Source organism: Geotrypetes seraphini, chromosome 4 (genome assembly GCF_902459505.1).
Source record: "Geotrypetes seraphini chromosome 4, aGeoSer1.1, whole genome shotgun sequence".
Taxonomy (NCBI): domain Eukaryota; kingdom Metazoa; phylum Chordata; class Amphibia; order Gymnophiona; family Dermophiidae; genus Geotrypetes; species Geotrypetes seraphini.
Genome location: NC_047087.1, coordinates 141,177,444 through 141,195,362, shown reverse-complemented (window position 1 = coordinate 141,195,362; position 17,919 = coordinate 141,177,444). Strand labels below are relative to the sequence as shown.

Here is a 17,919-nt window from a genome sequence, read left to right as displayed (position 1 = left end):
AATGTAACCAGTTGCTAAAATTGTCTCTAGTACCTGAAGATTGGAGGGTGGCCAATATTATACCGATTTTTAAAAAGGACTCCAGGGGAGATCTGGGAAATCAAAGATCAGTAAGCCTCACTTCAGTGCCGGGCAAAATGTTAGAGAAAATTATAAAAAATAAAATTGTGGAACACGTAAACAAACATGATTTAATGAGACGAAATCAGCATGGGTTCAGTCAAGGGAGATCTTGCCTCACCAATTTGCTTGACTTCTTTGAAGAAAAATAGCATTGAAGGTGTGAATAAACATGTGGATAAAGGTGAGCCAGTTGATATAGTGTATCTAGATGTTCAGAAAGCTTTTGATAAAGTTCCTCATGAGAGGCTTCTGAAAAAATTAAAGTGTCATGGGATAGATGACAAAGTTCAGTTGTGGATTAGGATTTGGTTATCGGATAGAAAACAGAGGGTAGGGTAAATGGTCATTTTTCTCAATGAAGGAGAGTAAACAGTGGAGCCTTACCAACTCTCCATTTTCCCTTTTCCTTCAGTTCCCCTTCTCGATCCCCTCCCCCTCCATCCATGTGCATTTCTTCCTCTTTTCTTCCCTTCCTCCCCATCCCATATGCAGCATATCCCGGCTCTTCTCCATCCGTGTCAAGAATTTCTCCTATCTTCCTTGTCCTCCTCTCTCCCCACCCACCCAGCCAGCTTTACCAACTCTCTCCATTTCTCCACCTCCCTAAGTACAACATTACCCCTTCTTTCCTTCCCCTTCCCCACCAGGCAAGTCCAGCATTTCTCCTCCTCTAACCTTCGTTGCTATCCACCCCCCCCATTGCCTGACCTGTAGTCCAGATTCCACACATGGCATGGCACTAGCGCTAACTTCAACGACAAAGAGCCTTCACTCCATGTGCTCTGGAAGGCGTCAAAGGGGCGTTACCAACAGGGCTTCATAAGCAGGGTACTGACTATTGAACCATCGGTACTGGTGCATTACAACGTACATCCTCATTGAGTTTACCCAATTCGAGGAAAGCTGCTGCACCGACGCATACTTTCAGGAGGGAGATCAGTACAATGTTTAAATTGCACTACATGTGAGTGCTCCCATCAACTCACTCAGTACCAGCCAGCCTGAGCATAGCAGTATGAGGCCTCCAGGTGCTGATGTCAGCTCTCCATCGAAGCATCGGGCTACTTCTCATGGATCTTCTGAGGGGCATCGTCATCTCCCATCTAGACGACAATCCACCTCCAGGCATTGTTCCTCAAGTCTTCCATCGAGTCATCGATCCATTACCTCAAAGCACTGACGTTCTCTTTTGCCACGACGGTCCTCATCGTGTCGATCTCATGCTTTCAAATGTAAAAGGGATACTCATCGATCCTCGTCATCGGCTTCATCGGATCGGTACCGAAGATGTAAACTTTCCTAAAGAATATGAAGCACTAGCTTCAGAATTGTCACTATGGAAAACACCTCCTAGAAGATCTTCTCCAGAAGGACTTGTCTTTACCAGATATATTAGACAGTTGAGCAAAGCTCTACCTATTTTGTTGGAAGTTGACACTGGACCAAGTGTTGAATACTTGGATGCTTTGGACTATATTGAGCCTCCCAAAGAGCTCCTCAAGTTGCCCTTACATGGGATTTTTTTAAAGAGACACTTCTTGCACAATGCCTTTATCATGGTGAGACAACTAGATTCCATTTATAGAATCTCCTCCAGGATTTGATAGACCATATCTTCAGCATCAATCATTCATTGTGGAGTCAGCCCTAAAAAATATTTCAGTGCAAGTGTTTTTGCACCAGCACTTACAGGGTGTGTAGGCCATACTATGGAATATATTCTGTTCGAGCATCTTGCAGAATATCAGTAAAATATTCAACCTTTTTTACAGACCAGAAAGTATGTAACAAGGTCAGCCTATGATATTTTTGAGTTGTCATCTAGAGCACAGTTCTTCAACCGCCGGTCCGCGGACCGGTGTCGGTCCGCAGAAAATTTCTGCCGGTCCGCGCAGGGCCGACGAGATCAAGACGGCAGTTAAATTTCCTGCCGACTGCGGTTCCTCCCGACTAATGTTCCTCCCAGCCTCAGGCAATCAAGATAGGCTGCCAACGTCGGGGCCTTCCCTCTCTGAGTCTCGCCTGTTCGGAAACAGGAAGTTGAAACAAAATAGGCGGGACTCAGAGAGTGAAGGTCCCGACGTCGGCAGCGTGTCTTGATCGCCACCCCTGCCGAGTTGCTGAAGAGGGCCGCGGGGAAGTTGCGATTAGACCGGAGAGAGCTGCAGATTCAGGTGCAGGTGGAGGGAGATGGTCAGCATGTGCGAACAAGATCCTGGAGAGCCTTCACAGTGGCTGTCTCCCCTCCCACCAGCTCTCCAATTTGCCAGGGAAGTGATTTACCGGCAACTTCCTGCAGGCAAGTACCGAGAGCTGCTGGAAGGGGAGGAAGCCACTTTAGGAGGCTGGGAAGGTCTGGAAAAGGGAGAGCTGTTACTGGACTTGAAGGGAGTTAGAAGGAGAGATGCTGCTGGGAGGGGAGGAGGGAAAGGTATGGGAAGAGAGTTACTGTTGGATAGAGGGAGGAGGGAAGGGAGAAGAAGGAGAGATGCTGCTGGGAGGGAGGAGGGAAAGGGATGGGAAGAGAGTTAATGTTGGATAGAGGGAGGAGGGAAGGGAGAAGGAAAAAAAGGAAGGAGGGTAGGGAGAAAGAAAAAAGGAAGGAAACAGCTGGCAGGGAGATTACAGGAGGGGAAGGGGGTCAGGGTGGAATGGAGAGATCAGATGAGAGAAAGGGGAGAGAGAGGAATGAGAAAGTAGAGAGACATTGATGCTGGAAAGGGGGTCAACAGAGAAATGAGAGAGGGATAAAGATGCTAGATCTGGTGTAGGAGAGATAAAAATGAAGAAGGCAGTGAAGCTGGAATGAATGATGTAAAAAGGAGAGAGGAGGATGGACAAGGAAGAGGGGCATAGAAAGAAGTCAGACATATGGAAGGGGGAGAGGGCAGACATTGGATGGAACGGGCAGATGCTGGAAGGAAAAGAGTGAAAAGAAGATGAAAGCAGAAACCAGAGACAACAAAAGGTAGAAAAAAATAATTTTATTTCTATTTTGTCATTAGAATATATCAGATTTGAATTATATATCCTGCTAGAGACATAACTGGGGACTGCAGTATTCTGTTAGCATGATATTTCTATGTAGCATTCTATAATAACTTGGCTTGTTCAGTTTTTTTGATAGTAGAGGGGATATATGTAAAGGGGAGGGGAGACAGGGGTTTTGTTGGTCCGTGCTCTGTATATTTGTATTTATAAAATCACAATTGTTCAGAATATTGTTTCTTTTTATACTTTAATAAAATATGTTCAATATAAAATCATAATTGCGGCTTGTGCAGATGGGATCAGATGGTTTGCGGGGACCAAGCTCGCGGAGATGGGGCGTAAACAGGGTTTTTAAATTTTAGTCCTAGTAGTTTGCCGGTCCACAAAATAATTATTTTATTTCTGCCGGTCCACGGGTGTAAAAAGGTTGAAGAACACTGATCTAGAGCAGTGGTTCCCAACCCTGTCCTAGAGGACCACCAGGCCAATCGGGTTTTCAGGCTAGCCCTAATGAATACGCATGAGAAAGATTTGCATATAATAGAAGTGACAGGCATGCAGATCTGCTCCATGCATATTCATTAGGGCTAGCCTGAAAACCCGATTGGCCTGGTGGTCCTCTAGGACAGGGTTGGGAACCACTGATCTAGAGTACCTACTATGTCAGTAGCTATGAAAAAGAGTCTCTGATATAGACATCCATCTCCAAAATACATTAGCCAAAATCCCATGTTTAAGGGAAGAGATTTTTGGCGATTCTATAAAGACAGTCACACAAAGTTGGACAATGAACTTTGAACAAGCCAAGGTCTACACTTCATACTTCGAAGCAAGCATTCTTATTCACATTAGTGGCAATATGCTTCTGCGTTCTTCTGCTTCTGGACTGCCACCGCCCAAAAAGCAAAAATAACACTCAAAAAACCTCAGGCTTCAATTTTTCTGTGTTTTAGGTCAAGCATACCTGCTGTTTTCTCCTTCTTATCCACTTCCTTTCCAGTCGGAAGTCATCTTCATTTTTACTACTGCATTGGCCTTGATAACAACCAACCTGTGAATTCTCTCAGTCATCAAGGATGGTTACTGTTTTTTCATGTTGTCACCATACCTCTAAATTATTCAGGAGAATCCACTTTTAGCTCTCAGGACTTCCCTTCTTCTTCGGGACATAGAGGTTCTGGTTCAACTATATGTCTAGGAGGAGTACCCCCTTTTCAGAAAAATTAGGGATTCTACTTCAGGTATTTCTCATTCCAAAGATGACGGAATCTACGCATCATTTCTAGTTCAAGAAACGTTCAGCTTTTATCTCTGGGGTCTTAAAGCTAATCTTAGATCATAGCAATTAGCTATGCTCTCTAGATAACACAGATATCCAGATATCTGTGGTTTTGATTAGCCCATCAACATTTTTACTTCAGAGTTCTGCCCTTCGGCCTGGCATCTTCTTTTAGACTGTTTACAAGTGCCTGATATTTTTGGCATCAACTTTTAGCCCAAGGGTTCCACAGTCCAGTGCTATTTTATTCAACACTGAGAGTTTGAAGTCGATTTTCCAAAATTCTAACTTCAACCCTCTCGAGCTCTGCCCTGCTCAACATGATTCTAGGCGATCCTAACTTAGCAACGACAAGTTAATTTGCTTCTTTTTTGCAATAAAGTCTATTACCTTCCGTTCATATAAGCCAGTAGAAGGATGTTATTATTACCTCAATCGAGCCTTAAGAGTGGCTTAGCAGTTAGTTCAGTAGACTTTGAATCAAGGGACACAAGTTCAAGTCCCACTATAAACATGGTGTCTACAATCTGTGTTTTTCTCTTCACAAGTCTTCCTTGTAGAACACCTCTGTGGTTCCTGGCATCTCACTAGTCTCCAGCTTGTCAACTTTTAAGTGGAAGCTATACTGTTTGTACTTTTCCACAGGGCAGCTGTTGCAAATGCCTTCACATCTGAAAGTTCTGACCATGAACTCACCAAAAATACTTGTGACGCTCACTTGGCCAATCTTCGCACACAAGGTCACAGCCCTTCTTAGGTGCAGAAGTTCCACTTGCACCCCTTGGAACTCAAATTGATGTTAAATACTCTGCAGATTTTTCGCTACAGTTTTCTTCCCTTCAAGTCCCCCTAGTATATACCAAGGAGAAAGTACAGGGTCTCTGATTCCTTTGTGAGAGACTGAAAGGACTGGAACTGAGAAGTTGCTCCAAACATTTTGAAAAGCTCTCTATGTCCAAGGAGCGCAGAATACTCTAGCAACACGCTCAGCAGATTTCTTCACCTACATCAGTGGATGCTTTATTTTCACAACCTGATGTCAGGTGTTCTCTCTAGGGAATTCCTCAGATAAACTTATTTCTCTTCCCCCACAATTACACACTGCCTCACTTCAGTTCCAGACGATCCTCTTGTCATCATCTAGAGGTAGATGCCTTGCTACTGGATTTTCCCAATCTGCAGTCTTTGTACTTGGCAGCTTGGTGGCTCCTGGGATAGCCTTAGCATTTGCTGATCTTCAGCTCCTGTCATAATCATGTTGGATACATCCAGAAAACTGTCCATATAGCAGTACTAATCACAGAAGTAGATATGGTTTTCATCGTGGTGTACTCTACATTATCGGGATGCTTCATCCTTCTCCATATATTCATTGTTGGATTTCCTTCTCCACTTATCTAATTCAGGTCTTAAAATCACTTCAGTTTCACTTCACCTTAGTTCTATCAGTGCTTTCCACATGCCAGTTAACAAAAATTCTCTGACTGTTCATCCTTGTGCTCCCAGGGTTATGAAGGGATTTTCAGCATCTAACCACCTCTCAAACCATTTCTAATTGTTTGGGGGTCTTACGGTTGGTCTCACCAGACTGATGAAACCTCCATTTCAGCCAATGTCTTCTACTCTTCTTGCCTATCTCACTTTCACAGTGATATTTCTTAACCCCCATCACTTGTGCACATTGAGTGAGTGCTTCAAGCGTTGGTGTCGAACCCACCTTTTAAGCTTTCTACCAGGATACAGTAGTTCTTTGCTCCCATCCTGAATTCCTACTGAATGTAGTTGCAGGATTTCATTGGAATTGATCATTTGTGCTTCCAGTTGCCAAGCCTCATTCTCACTCTGGAGAAACAGCTCTTCATACGTTAAGACTATAAACAAACTGTGGTTTATCACTTTCAATGGGCTAAGCCACATACATCTCAACTGTTCCTCTTCTTTGATTCTCACATTTTAGGTCACCCTATAATCAAGAGAACTTGTTCCACATGGTTGGCAGCCTGTGTTGCCTTCTATTGTGCTCAGACTGGGCTGCAGCTCGGGGGTTGTGTAACAGAATAAGGTCCCAGCAATGGCAGCTTTAGTTGCTTTCTTGCAGTCCACTCCCATAGGTGCAATCTGTAAAGCAAGCTATTTGGTCCTCAGTTCACACATTCATGTCTCACTACTGTCTGGAATCCTTTCCAGATGGGATGATCACTTCAGCCAAGTAGCATTCCAAAATTTATTCTCTTAATGGCCAACACTCCCTCCATCCCATTGTAGTAAGCTAGGGAGTCAAACATGTGAGAATATGCTGCCTGCTTGTCATGGGATAAAGCACAGTTACTTAACCGTAACAGGTTATATCCAGGGACAGCAGGCAGATATTCTCACAACCCACCCACCTCCCCTGGTTGCCAGAGGACAGTGGGAGGCGGGGGATCTATAGAGCCATGAGTGACACTTGCACAGAGTAGATATAGTGGAGGTAAAGCTTGAAATTTAAAGCACAAATGTAACCAGAGTCTGACGTGGCCACATTTTGCCTATATGGCTGTGTCAGAGGCAGCTAGAAAGGAATCAAAGCACATTTGCTTCCCTCTAGTAAAGCAAATTGGAAACTAATCAGCCAGTTCTAGTTGTAGGTCAATTTAGCCTTCAGTTGTGAGCAGTTTACAAGCTGAATAATGGGTCCTTAATATCCACTCCTAATAACAAAATTGGATGAGAAGGACCCACACAAATTATTTCACATTGCTTGTATGTTCTTCCATTCATTCTACAATAGTGATCAAAGAAAGGAAATAGCCCACTGCAGGAAATAGCCCACTGATCTCCCTACCAAATATTTTTGCCTTGAACACCATATGTCAATTTTTCCATAAATGAGAGTCTGAGGCCCTGACTCTCATGCAGTATCATCTCCCAGGGAGATAGGAGCTCTGGGCCACTGCCTAAGCTTTAGCCTTATGCCATCTTTTTCAGTTCTTTACCACTTGTGCTCTTCTTTCCTGCTTGTTGCTTTGCTTACAACTAGCAGCAGTGTCTCCTGAAGATTCATCATCCCCATATTGTGCAGTCCTTGTATTACTTCCAATGTTGTCCTCGGTCACTATTGAGCCATTTAGCATCATAGCCATGTCAAAGAAGAATAATCTGTGGTACTTTATTTTATCTCTCAAAATTCTTTCCACCTTTTGAGTCATCTATAATAATAAAATGCTAGCCGCGCATGCGCACTCTCGCCGCGTGTTCCCTGAGATCTGATCTGTTGGGATGTGCCGGCGAGAGTGCGCATGCGCGCTTAATACATCACCATGATCGACTCCACAAGCCGGGACCGCAGACAGCCGCCGATCGCCTCCACAAGCCCGCTCCGCTCCTCCGGTCTCCCCATTTTGGATCATCAGGGGGGGGGTTCTCAGAGGAGAGGGATCGCGGGCGGTCAGCGCCCCCACCGAGGAGCCCAGCAACTTTCCACCCCGGCTCTTGCGCTGACACGAGTCCTTTGCCGCCGCCCCCTTCCCGCGGGCCCGACTACGAACTTGGTGATTCCAGCAGCGTGTGCAGCAGTCTTCACACGCTGCTTCGGGCCCTTCTACTGCCCTGATTTGCTCTGCCGCGTCTCTGATGATGTCATCAGGGACGTTCCAGAGTAAATCAGGGCAGTAGAAGGGCCCGAAGCAGCGTGTGAAGACTGCTGCACATGCTGCTGGAATCGACAGGCTCGTAGTCGGGACCGCGGGAAGAGGGGGGTGGCAGTGTCAGTCTTGAAACTGTAGGAAAGCCAAAAGCATAGCTTGGATGAAAAGTAAGCTTCTGGTTATCAGGGCTACAGAAAGTTTGATAAGAAACTATCTTAGAATTTACCAAATCAGTTACTATTGAACACTTTTTCCACCATTGTCTTTTGGAATTTATTTTTGTTGTTGTGCAAAGATCTGCAGTGAATTTTGCCATTAATAGTGAATAACTCACTCAGCAAAAACATATTTTGCTGCTCATGTCACATTGCCTGATTCATTAATTTTTTATTTTTTTTTTGCTCACAGTTCAGTGCAGGCAGCATTCTAATTTTGAAACTGACTCAAGATGAATGGATTGTGGTACCATTTTGTTTTAGTAGATGGGAGAGTGTGCAGAAATTTAGGTGGATATCTTTTGGTGACTTTTTGGGAATTAAATCACTGTTTCCCTATGGCTGCGTGGGGAGCAGGCAAGGGGTGGTGGTGGACAGCTGAGGAAAAAGAAAGACAGAAAGAAAGAAAGACAGAAATACAGAAACAGGCTAAGGAGAGAAAGAGAAAGAAATAAAGACAGACATACACACACATATTCTAGCACCCGTTAATGCAACGGGCTATAAGACTAGTTAGAGATATATTCACATACACTTGCAGGTCATGACTGTTCCATTGAAATTATCTAGTGGTCTCACCAGCTTGAGAAACTTTTGCCAAATAGTATATTCTGAGAAGCACACAGTGTTATCCCAATGATGTGCCTGCTCTATTTTGATCTCGGGTGTCTTCCTCAGGTCTTGCTGATGCTGCAGAGCTAAACAAATATTTTTGTCCACTGACTCACTGTCCTGATCAGAAGTGAGGATGCACTACTACAATCTATTCTTGAGGTCCTTCATTTTGGATTCATTCACTTGCTGAGTTTTTTTTGCAGCCTGGCTACTTGGTTTATAATATTCCCTGCTTCTTCCTACTCCTCCATCATATTTTTCAGTTGTGCTCTGTCACCAATTTCACTCATAATTTCACTTCCTAATTCACCCAGCAGAATATGCATATCCATCTGGGCTTAGCATGGGTTTCTTTAAGCTCCATGAGCCAACCTTGAATCTGTCTCCAACATGGTCTCATTTCCAGCTTCTCCACATCTATTGCTTATCTTCACTGATGTAGCTCTACAATGCCTTGTCATGCTTTTCTTGGCTAGGACCACTTGCTCCTGTTGCCCCTGAGAAGGGATACTCTTTCAGGTCTTTACCTTTCAATAGTTGATGTTTCCACAATGTTACAGCAGTGTTCCCAATGCAAGGCCAGGGAGCCAATGGTGGCCCCATCATTCAGAATTTTTTTTCTGTTACAATGTGCTTCTCTATCCAAACATCCCAATGAAAAAGGAAATTAATTGGGAAAGAAGAGCAGCATACTTGAAGGACAAGGCATTTCTCAATAGACATAGAAATAAAGAGTACATTTAGAAATGCCCACCTCCTTGAGGATATCCCCAATTAAACATTTAAATGTGATATCTGGGGATGAAGATCGCTGACACATTGGTTAGTAGTGTCACTTCATGGGATGATATATGATGGCACTCTTTCAGTTCATTTGAATTCAAAAGGACTGTGGCATAAAAATTGTTGAAGACCACTGCTGTACAGAGTTTAACTCTGCAAATTGCCACTTAGATCTGCTGTTGCAAATGCCCATGCATTCCCTTTTAAAATTGGTGAAACTTATATAAACTCTTTTGATGTTACGGGTGCTGTTTGAAAATTGTCATGTAATTTTATATTGCATTACATTTAGCAAGACTTTAAACATAGAAACATGATGGCAGATAAAGGCCAAATGACCCATCTAGTCTGCCCATCCTCAGCAATCATCATCTCTTTCCCTCTCCGAAAGATCCCACGTGCCTATCCCAGGCCCTTTTGAATTCAGACACAGTCTCTATCTCCATCACCTCTTCTGGGAGACTGTTCTATGCATCTACCACCCTTTCTGTAAAAAAGTATTTCCTTTGATTACTTTGGAGCCTGTCATCTCTTAACTTCATTCTATGCCCTCTCATTGCAGTTTTCTTTCAAATTAAAGAGACTCGGCTCATGGGCATTTACATTACCTAGGTATTTAAACGTCTCTATCATATCTCCCCTCTCCCGCCTTTCCTCCAAAGTATACAGATTGAGATCTTTAAGTCTGTCCCCATACACCTTATGATGAAGACCACATACCATTTTAGTAGCCTTCCTCTGGATCAACTCCATCCTTTTTATATCTTTTTGAAGGTGTGGCCTCCAGAATTGTACACAATATTCTAAATGAAGGCACATCTAGCCAGTTGGGTTTTCAGGATTATTACAATGAATATACATAAAATATATTTGCATGCAGTGGATTTCCAGTGTATGCAAATTGATTTTCAGGTTTACCACAACAAATAAACATGAGATAGAACTGGCTAGATGTACCTACAGGAGAAAATTGAGAAATAATGTTTTAAGGTATGTTTTATTTCTGTTTTGTCGTAAATGTAGTACTTTGCTTAAAGGAATTGATAAATGAAACATATTTAAAAAAAAGAATCTAGGTCTCCTGTTACTATGACGAACTAAACTATTAGCCTCAACTTCTCTCTTATTGAATGTTTTATTTCCCTTTAGTCTAAAGCCATTGGACATTGAATTTATGAAGAGACTTCATGATAAAGTGAACATAATCCCATTGATTGCAAAGGCAGATACACTTACACCAGAAGAATGCCAGGCCTTCAAAAAACAGGTATAGAAATGTTAGTTATTAAGAAAGTGAGAAATCATAAGGTGGCTGTGCTGTGCTGTCCCAGAGGGACAGCAGACATTTAAGAACTAGGTTTGTCATTATCTTGACTCACAGCGGACCAGAGCACAAGAATTCCACTGACATCCATAAAGAACTTTATGTAATGGTCATCAGTACTTAGCCACATAAAGGGCAATTCTGTAAACTGAAGAAGTAGCCTGATTATTAGTGCAGCGGACTGAGATTCTGGGGAACTGGGTTCAGTTAACACTGCAGCTCCTTGTGACACTGGGCAAGTCACTTAACCTTTCATTGCCCTAGGTACAAAAACTGATTGTGAGCCCACTAGGGATAGAGAAAGTGAGCCCACTAAGGATAGAGAAAGTACTTACATGTGTAAAGCCCTGTGTATGTCTAACAGCGCTTTAGAAATTATTAGTAGTAGTATGTATCCATTTCATGCAGAAATGTTTAGAATATCAGCATATATGTATTTAGGTGAGGATGTAAACATGTGTATTTGCTGGTATGTCATTTAAGTACTATTCTGCAAACACACACTTAACTTACATAGTGTGTGCTTCCACAAGGGAGTGTACACACTGATGGAGTATGAACAGGAATAGATGAGGCTCTTGTTTGAGCACATAATTTACAATATCCTGTAAGTTATGTGCATCCTTTCTGTATTTGGCAGGGCTTGTGCAAGAAAGGCCTCCTGAATGTAAGGTGCACCAATAACAGGTTGTTAGTATTCTATAAAAGAACCCAGATGTCTAGGTTCTATTATAGAATAGGTTCCCACTGCTTGCTCTTCACGCACCTAAATAGTGGTGGTCAGTTATAGAGTTACCCTTACAGTCATTAAACTTTTACTAAGAATTTGGATGCCATTTGGAGCTAACAAAATTAATCATTGTTTGAAAGATTTATTTTCAAAGTGAATGAGAAAGCAACTCAATTGTCTGTATGCAAACAGGATGAGGCAGAAAGGAGGCTGTTGCTTGATCCAGTGGGTTGTACCCTATTGTTTCTCTAAATTTTTAATTCCAGTATCTTTGTCCAACGCAAATCATAGATAACAATGGTATAAAACCAAGACTTGATCAGTTGGCAGGCCCATTTGTGGCATGGAAAGTGGGCAAGGGAGAAGGAGTTACAGGGAGGAAAAGTATTCTTTGGATGTTTGAAAATAGGAAGGTAGGATCTTCACAGGTTGGTTGGTTTCCCCCACAGCAGAGCCATGCACAAGGTACAGGATTTCATTTGGATGAAGACTGGTATGAAGAGAATTCTGTATCTATGCCTTTACTTTCCCAGTCTGGATCCTCAATAGCAGGAGATTCTGCATTGTGCAAGGGAGGGCTCTACCAGGTGGCAGCCCTTGACCTCGGAGAGGATCAGACATTGCACAAGCTGTTTAAGCCTGCAGCTGTTTGATCAAGGGGGTTGCCCCACCCTCAGAAGATTTATCTACTCGTATTTACCACTCATCTTAACAATAAGGTCCCTCAATTCTGTTCCAGACTGAGATCACATGGCAAGCTAGCATCAGATGCCTTCCTCCTCAATTGGAGGAAGGACCTATGCATATCCTCCCATACCTCTTGTGGGAAAGACTTTTATTAAAACTCAGGCAGGATCTGGGAACCATGCTACTGGCTGAGACACATATGGCTCCCTCTACCTCTGGAGTTAGCCTCAAAAGATTTTTTGGAGACTGGCTTGCTTTCTGACCTCATAATCTAAAATGAGGGGCATTCCAGCCTTCAATCCCTAACCCTCACAGCTTGAATGTTGAGAGCATAGCATTGGCATCTCTTCAGTTGCATAAGGGTATCTCACAAGGTCTGCTTGCTTTCCAGGAAAGATTCCACTAAGAGATCATAAAATTTCAAGTGGAAGAGATTTGCTGTCTAGTGTGAGGGCAAGGCCTTGGATCCTTTTTCCTGCCCTACACAAAAACTGTTTGAATACCTTCTACACATTTAAGTCTGGTCTTAAGATTAACTCTGTAAGGGTTCACCTCAGTACAATTGGCATTTACTATTACCATGTAGAAGGTAAGCCCATCTCTGTACAACTTCTAGTTGCTTGTTTTATGAGATGTTTCTTTTTGACAAAACACCTTATCAAACCACCTACTGTGTCATGAGATCATGATGTCCACACTCAGCTGATGAAAGCTCATATTGAGCCCCTTGACCATTGCCACCTGAAGTTCTTGACCTGGAACGTTTTATTCTTTGCAGTGGTCATTTCAGTACTCAGGGTCAGCAAGTTTCAGGTTCTAGTAGTGGAGCCACCTTGCACAGTTTCATGACAGAGTGGTTCTACACACACATCCTAAGTTCTCTATGAAAGTGGTGTCAGATTTCCACCTTGATCATTCAGTTTTGAAAACATTTTTCCCTAAACAACATGCCCATCCTTTTGAAATCACCCTGTACATCTTGTTTTGCAAGTGAGCCTTAGCCTTCATGGCAAGATCTAAGGGTCTTTACTCGATCCTCATTCTTCTTGACCTGTCTACTGCCTGGTGTGAAGCTAATACTAGAGGACCAGCAAGAACTAACAGAGACTCTGCATAAAAACCTGTGTGTGGATTTTGAGATGTACAACCCAGAGAAAATGTGCGAGAACAGTTCCCGTACTCAAACCCATTAAAGGAAATATGAGTAGGAAGAAAAGCACACCACGACCTTTCCTTCGTAAATATAAGAACATAAGAATTTGCCTCCGCTGGGTCAGACCAGAGGTCTATCGCGCCCAGCAGTCCGCACCCGCGACGGCCCATCAGGTCCATGACCTGTCATGTTATCTTGATAAAAGCATAATTGCAGAAAAAGTCAACAGACCAACCCACTCTGCTCCTCCACAGTAGTCCTGAACTCTTATCTTATTAAAGCAAGAAGTAAAATACAGTGGTACCTTGGATTATGAGCATAATCCGTTCCAGGAGCATGCTCGTAATTCAAAATGCTTGTTTATCAAAGTGAGTTTCCCTATAGAAAATAATGGAAACTCGCTTTGATACATTCCCACCCCCCCAGATAACTGGCATCGCTCCCCCCCCCCCGCTCGCAAAGGCCCCCTCGCTCCAACCGGCACCCCCCCCGCGAACCCCGCCCAAACAACTTAAACTTACTCCCCCCCCCCCCCGTCTAGCGCAGGCACAGATCATAGAAACATAGAAGATGACGGCAGAAAAGGGCTACAGCCCATCAAGTCTGCCCACTCTGCTTACCCACCCCCTGTCTATGCCCTAATGACCCAATTTCCTTATCTTGACCCTCGTAGGGATCCCACATGGGTATCCCATTTATTCTTAAAGTCTGGCACGCTGTCTGTCTCGATCACCTGCACTGGAAGCTTGTTCCAATGATCAACCACTCTCTCTGTGAAGAAATACTTTCTGGTGTTGCCATGAAATTTTCCGCCCCTGAGTTTGAGCGGGTGCCCTCTTGTGGCCGAGGGTCCCTTGAGAAAGAAAATATCATCTTCCACTTCGACACGTCCCGTGAGGTACTTAAATGTTTTGATCATGTCTCCCCTCCCCCTACGTTCCTCGAGAGTGTAGAGCTGCAATTTGTTCAGTCTCTCTTCGTACGAGAGACCCTTGAGCCCCGAGATCATCCTGGTGGCCGTCCACTGAACCGATTCAATTCTGCGCACATCTTTACTGTAATGTGGCCTCCAGAATTGCACACAGTACTCCAGATGAGGTCTCACCATGGCCCTGTACAATGGCATTATGACTTCAGGCTTTCGGCTGACGAAACTTCTATTGATACCAATATCTGCCTTGCCTTAGATGAAACCTTCTCCACTTGATTGGCAGTTTTCATGTCTGCACTGATGATTACTCCTAAATCTCGTTCTGCTGAAGTCCTAGTTAAAGTTTCTCCGTTCAAGAAGTACGTCCTGCATGGATTTCCGCTTCCGAGGTGCATGACCTTACATTTCTTAGCATTGAAGCCTAGCTGCCAGGTTGAGGACCAACTTTCCAATGTAAGCAGGTCCTGCGCCATATAATTCTGTAAACTGCATTCACTTACTATATTACATAGTTTGGCGTCATCGGCGAATAGTGTTATTTTACCTTGAAGCCCTTGAGTCAGATCCCCTATGAATATGTTGAAAAGGAGTGGACCCAGGACCGAGCCCTGCGGCACTCCACTGGTCACCTCCGATGTTTTAGAGAGGGTACCATTAACCACCACCCTCTGAAGTCTGCCACTCAGCCAATCATTGACCCATGCAGTTAGTGTCTCTCCTAACCCCATCGATTCCATCTTGCTTAGCAGCCTGCGGTGTAGGACACTGTCAAAAGCTTTACTGAAGTCCAGGTACACGACGTCCAAAGACTCTCCCAAGTCCAACTTTCTTGATACCCAGTCAAAGAAGCTGATGAGATTGGATTGGCAGGACCTACCCTTGGTGAATCCATGCTGACTGGGATCCCGAAGATTCCCTTCATTCAAGATCGTGTCCAATTTGCTTTTAATTAGTGTTTCCATGAGTTTGCACACTATTGATGTGAGACTCACCGGTCTATAATTCGTAGCCTCTGCCCTGCAACCCTTTTTATGCAGAGGAACGACATTAGCTAATTTCCAGTCCAGGGGAACTTTCCACTTACTTAGGGAGAGATTGAATAGCTCAGCCAACGGTTTCGCCAGGACATCGCTCAATTCTCTGAGCACTCTTGGGTGCAAATTGTCTGATCCCATGTCTTTGTTCACCTTGAGTCTTGCCAGTTCACTGTAAACTTCACCTGGTGTGAACTCAAAATTCTGAAACGGGTCTTCTGTGTTTTGTGTTGCCTTCAACTGCGGACCGTGTCCCGGTGCCTCACAGGTGAAGACTGAGCAGAAGTATTCATTCAGTAGTTCGGCTTTATCGGAATCTGCTTCCATGTAACTTCCGTCCGGTCTTCTAAGGCGTACTATCCCGCCTGTGTTCCTTTTTCTGTCACTAATATACCTGAAGAAGGATTTGTCCCCCTTTTTAATGTTTTTTGCCAGAATTTCTTCCACTCGAAGTTTTGCCTCCCTAACTGCCATTTTGACCGCTGTAGACCTGGTCCTATATTCTACTTTTGCCTCTCTTTTCTCCGTGCGCTTGTAGGAGAGAAACGCTTTTTTCTTCTCCTTAATGAGGTGCGAGATCTCCGCGGTGAACCATTGGAGTTTATTGTTTCTTTGTCGTTTATTTACTGATTTTATGAAGCGGCTAGTTGCTTCATGTATGGTTGATTTCAGTGTTAACCACTTAGCTTCTACATCATCGGTCTCCGCTTGGTCCTGCAGCGTCTGATGGACGAAATCTCCCATGCGTGCGAAGTCTGTGCCCCGGAAATTGAGTACCTTTGTTTTCGTGTTTGATCTAGGGAAGCCTTTCCTAAGGTTGAACCATACTATGTTGTGGTCGCTGGAGGCTAGCGTATCTCCTACTGAGACCTCTGAGACGCTTTCCCCGTTGGTGAGTACCAGGTCGAGGATCGCGTGGGCCCTAGTGGGCTCCGTTACCATTTGTTTGAGACGTGCTCCCTTTATGGAGGTTAAGAGCCTCCTGCTACCTCTGGTTGTCGCTGAAAATGAGTTCCAGTCTGCATCAGTCATATTGAAGTCCCCTAGCAGTACAGCTTCTCCTCGTAGAGTGATATTCTCTATGTCTTCAATTAATTCTGCATCCATGTCTTCCAGTTGTCTTGGGGGTGTGCCTAGAAGATCTTCCAGCTTCCGCTTCTGCCTGCCTGCCTTGAGCATGCTTCTGTGCATGCTCAAGGACTTTTAATTCTCCCTCTCGCAACCAAGAAAAATCTGTCTTTTTATTTTTTATTTTTTTAAGTAAAGATCTCCAGGTAACTTAAAAAGAGTCCAATGGTGAATCAAAAGTACAGGCTTTTGGCACCACCATAGAGGAGTTTCCAGTCTTCGCATGAGAAAGAGAGAAATTTCAAAAGAAGAATGAGTCTTACAAATATGTGACTATTACGTTAGTAGAAACAAATATACTATTGGTAAGAGAGGTAAAAAAGGAGGTAGTCTAGAGGTAACAACATTTAAACCATGGTATATAAGATCTCAGCATACTGCAGAGAAGTGTAACATGTAGAAACAGTAACGCACTGAATGAAGATCAATACAAAAAACAAGGATCTGTGACAAAGGTACTGCTTGATTTCAGTACTGGAACTATACCCAATGGTTCTAAGATATGCTGGAGTAAAAGGAAAAACATCCTAAAAAGGATGTAGTGGCCTCCTCTCCTATAGCCATTCCCAAAACACTGGGTTCCTTTATAATAAAAAAAAAAGGAGATGGAGTAAAGGGTGTTGTGGATAATGTCCATTAAACAACAAGAGACACACGTGTAGGGAAAAATATTTCAGAGCAAATTTATGCGCCTCCTGAAAAGTACTTTATAAACATTGATGTTACAGTGGAAGGCATGTTTCAGTAGAAAAACATGGTTGATCCTGCTTAGAGATAAAGCAGAGAACCATGCCACTTCAATGATTAATATAGAGAATGTCCATTGATAACACAGAAATATAAAAGTAAACACTGCTTGTCTGCTTAATGTTTAGTTTGTTTTTTTTACATGGTAAGGAATCTAACTTACAGACTCTATACCCATGTTAGATGCCGCCATTTGTCTTTGCATGTTTGTATCCAGACAACCAGAAAAAAACCACCTTACAGACTATCCCCATGGTGGATTCCTGAAGCAATATGGAAAGGTAGTTTCAACGCCATTATATTGTTTGTTTAAAACCATGGTAAGGAATCTAATTGAACAGGCTCTACATCCATATTAGATTCCCCCCCTAGTCTGCGTGTCTGAAACCTCTTTTGGACCTATATTGATGCTTCAAGATAAGAGTGATGCCAAATGTGATTAACATGAATTTCCGTTCTCATGTGAGTTTGCTCAGCGGAGTCCATAGAAGATAAGTACAAAACTTTTGAATTAAATTTGAGATCACTCACAGAGGTGCAGAAGTAATGCAGA

The 17,919-nt window shown here is 43.3% G+C and overlaps 1 protein-coding gene across 2 annotated transcripts in view; it reads left to right on the top strand.

The window, feature by feature from the left end:
• Positions 1-17,919, top strand: part of LOC117359654 (septin-7-like) — a 202,241-nt gene that overhangs the window by 93,349 nt on the left and 90,973 nt on the right. For both annotated transcript variants that reach the window (XM_033942850.1, XM_033942849.1), the window contains exon 6: positions 10,782-10,899. In XM_033942850.1, coding sequence (XP_033798741.1) covers positions 10,782-10,899 — 118 coding nt within the window. The remainder of the gene's footprint in view (positions 1-10,781; positions 10,900-17,919) is intronic.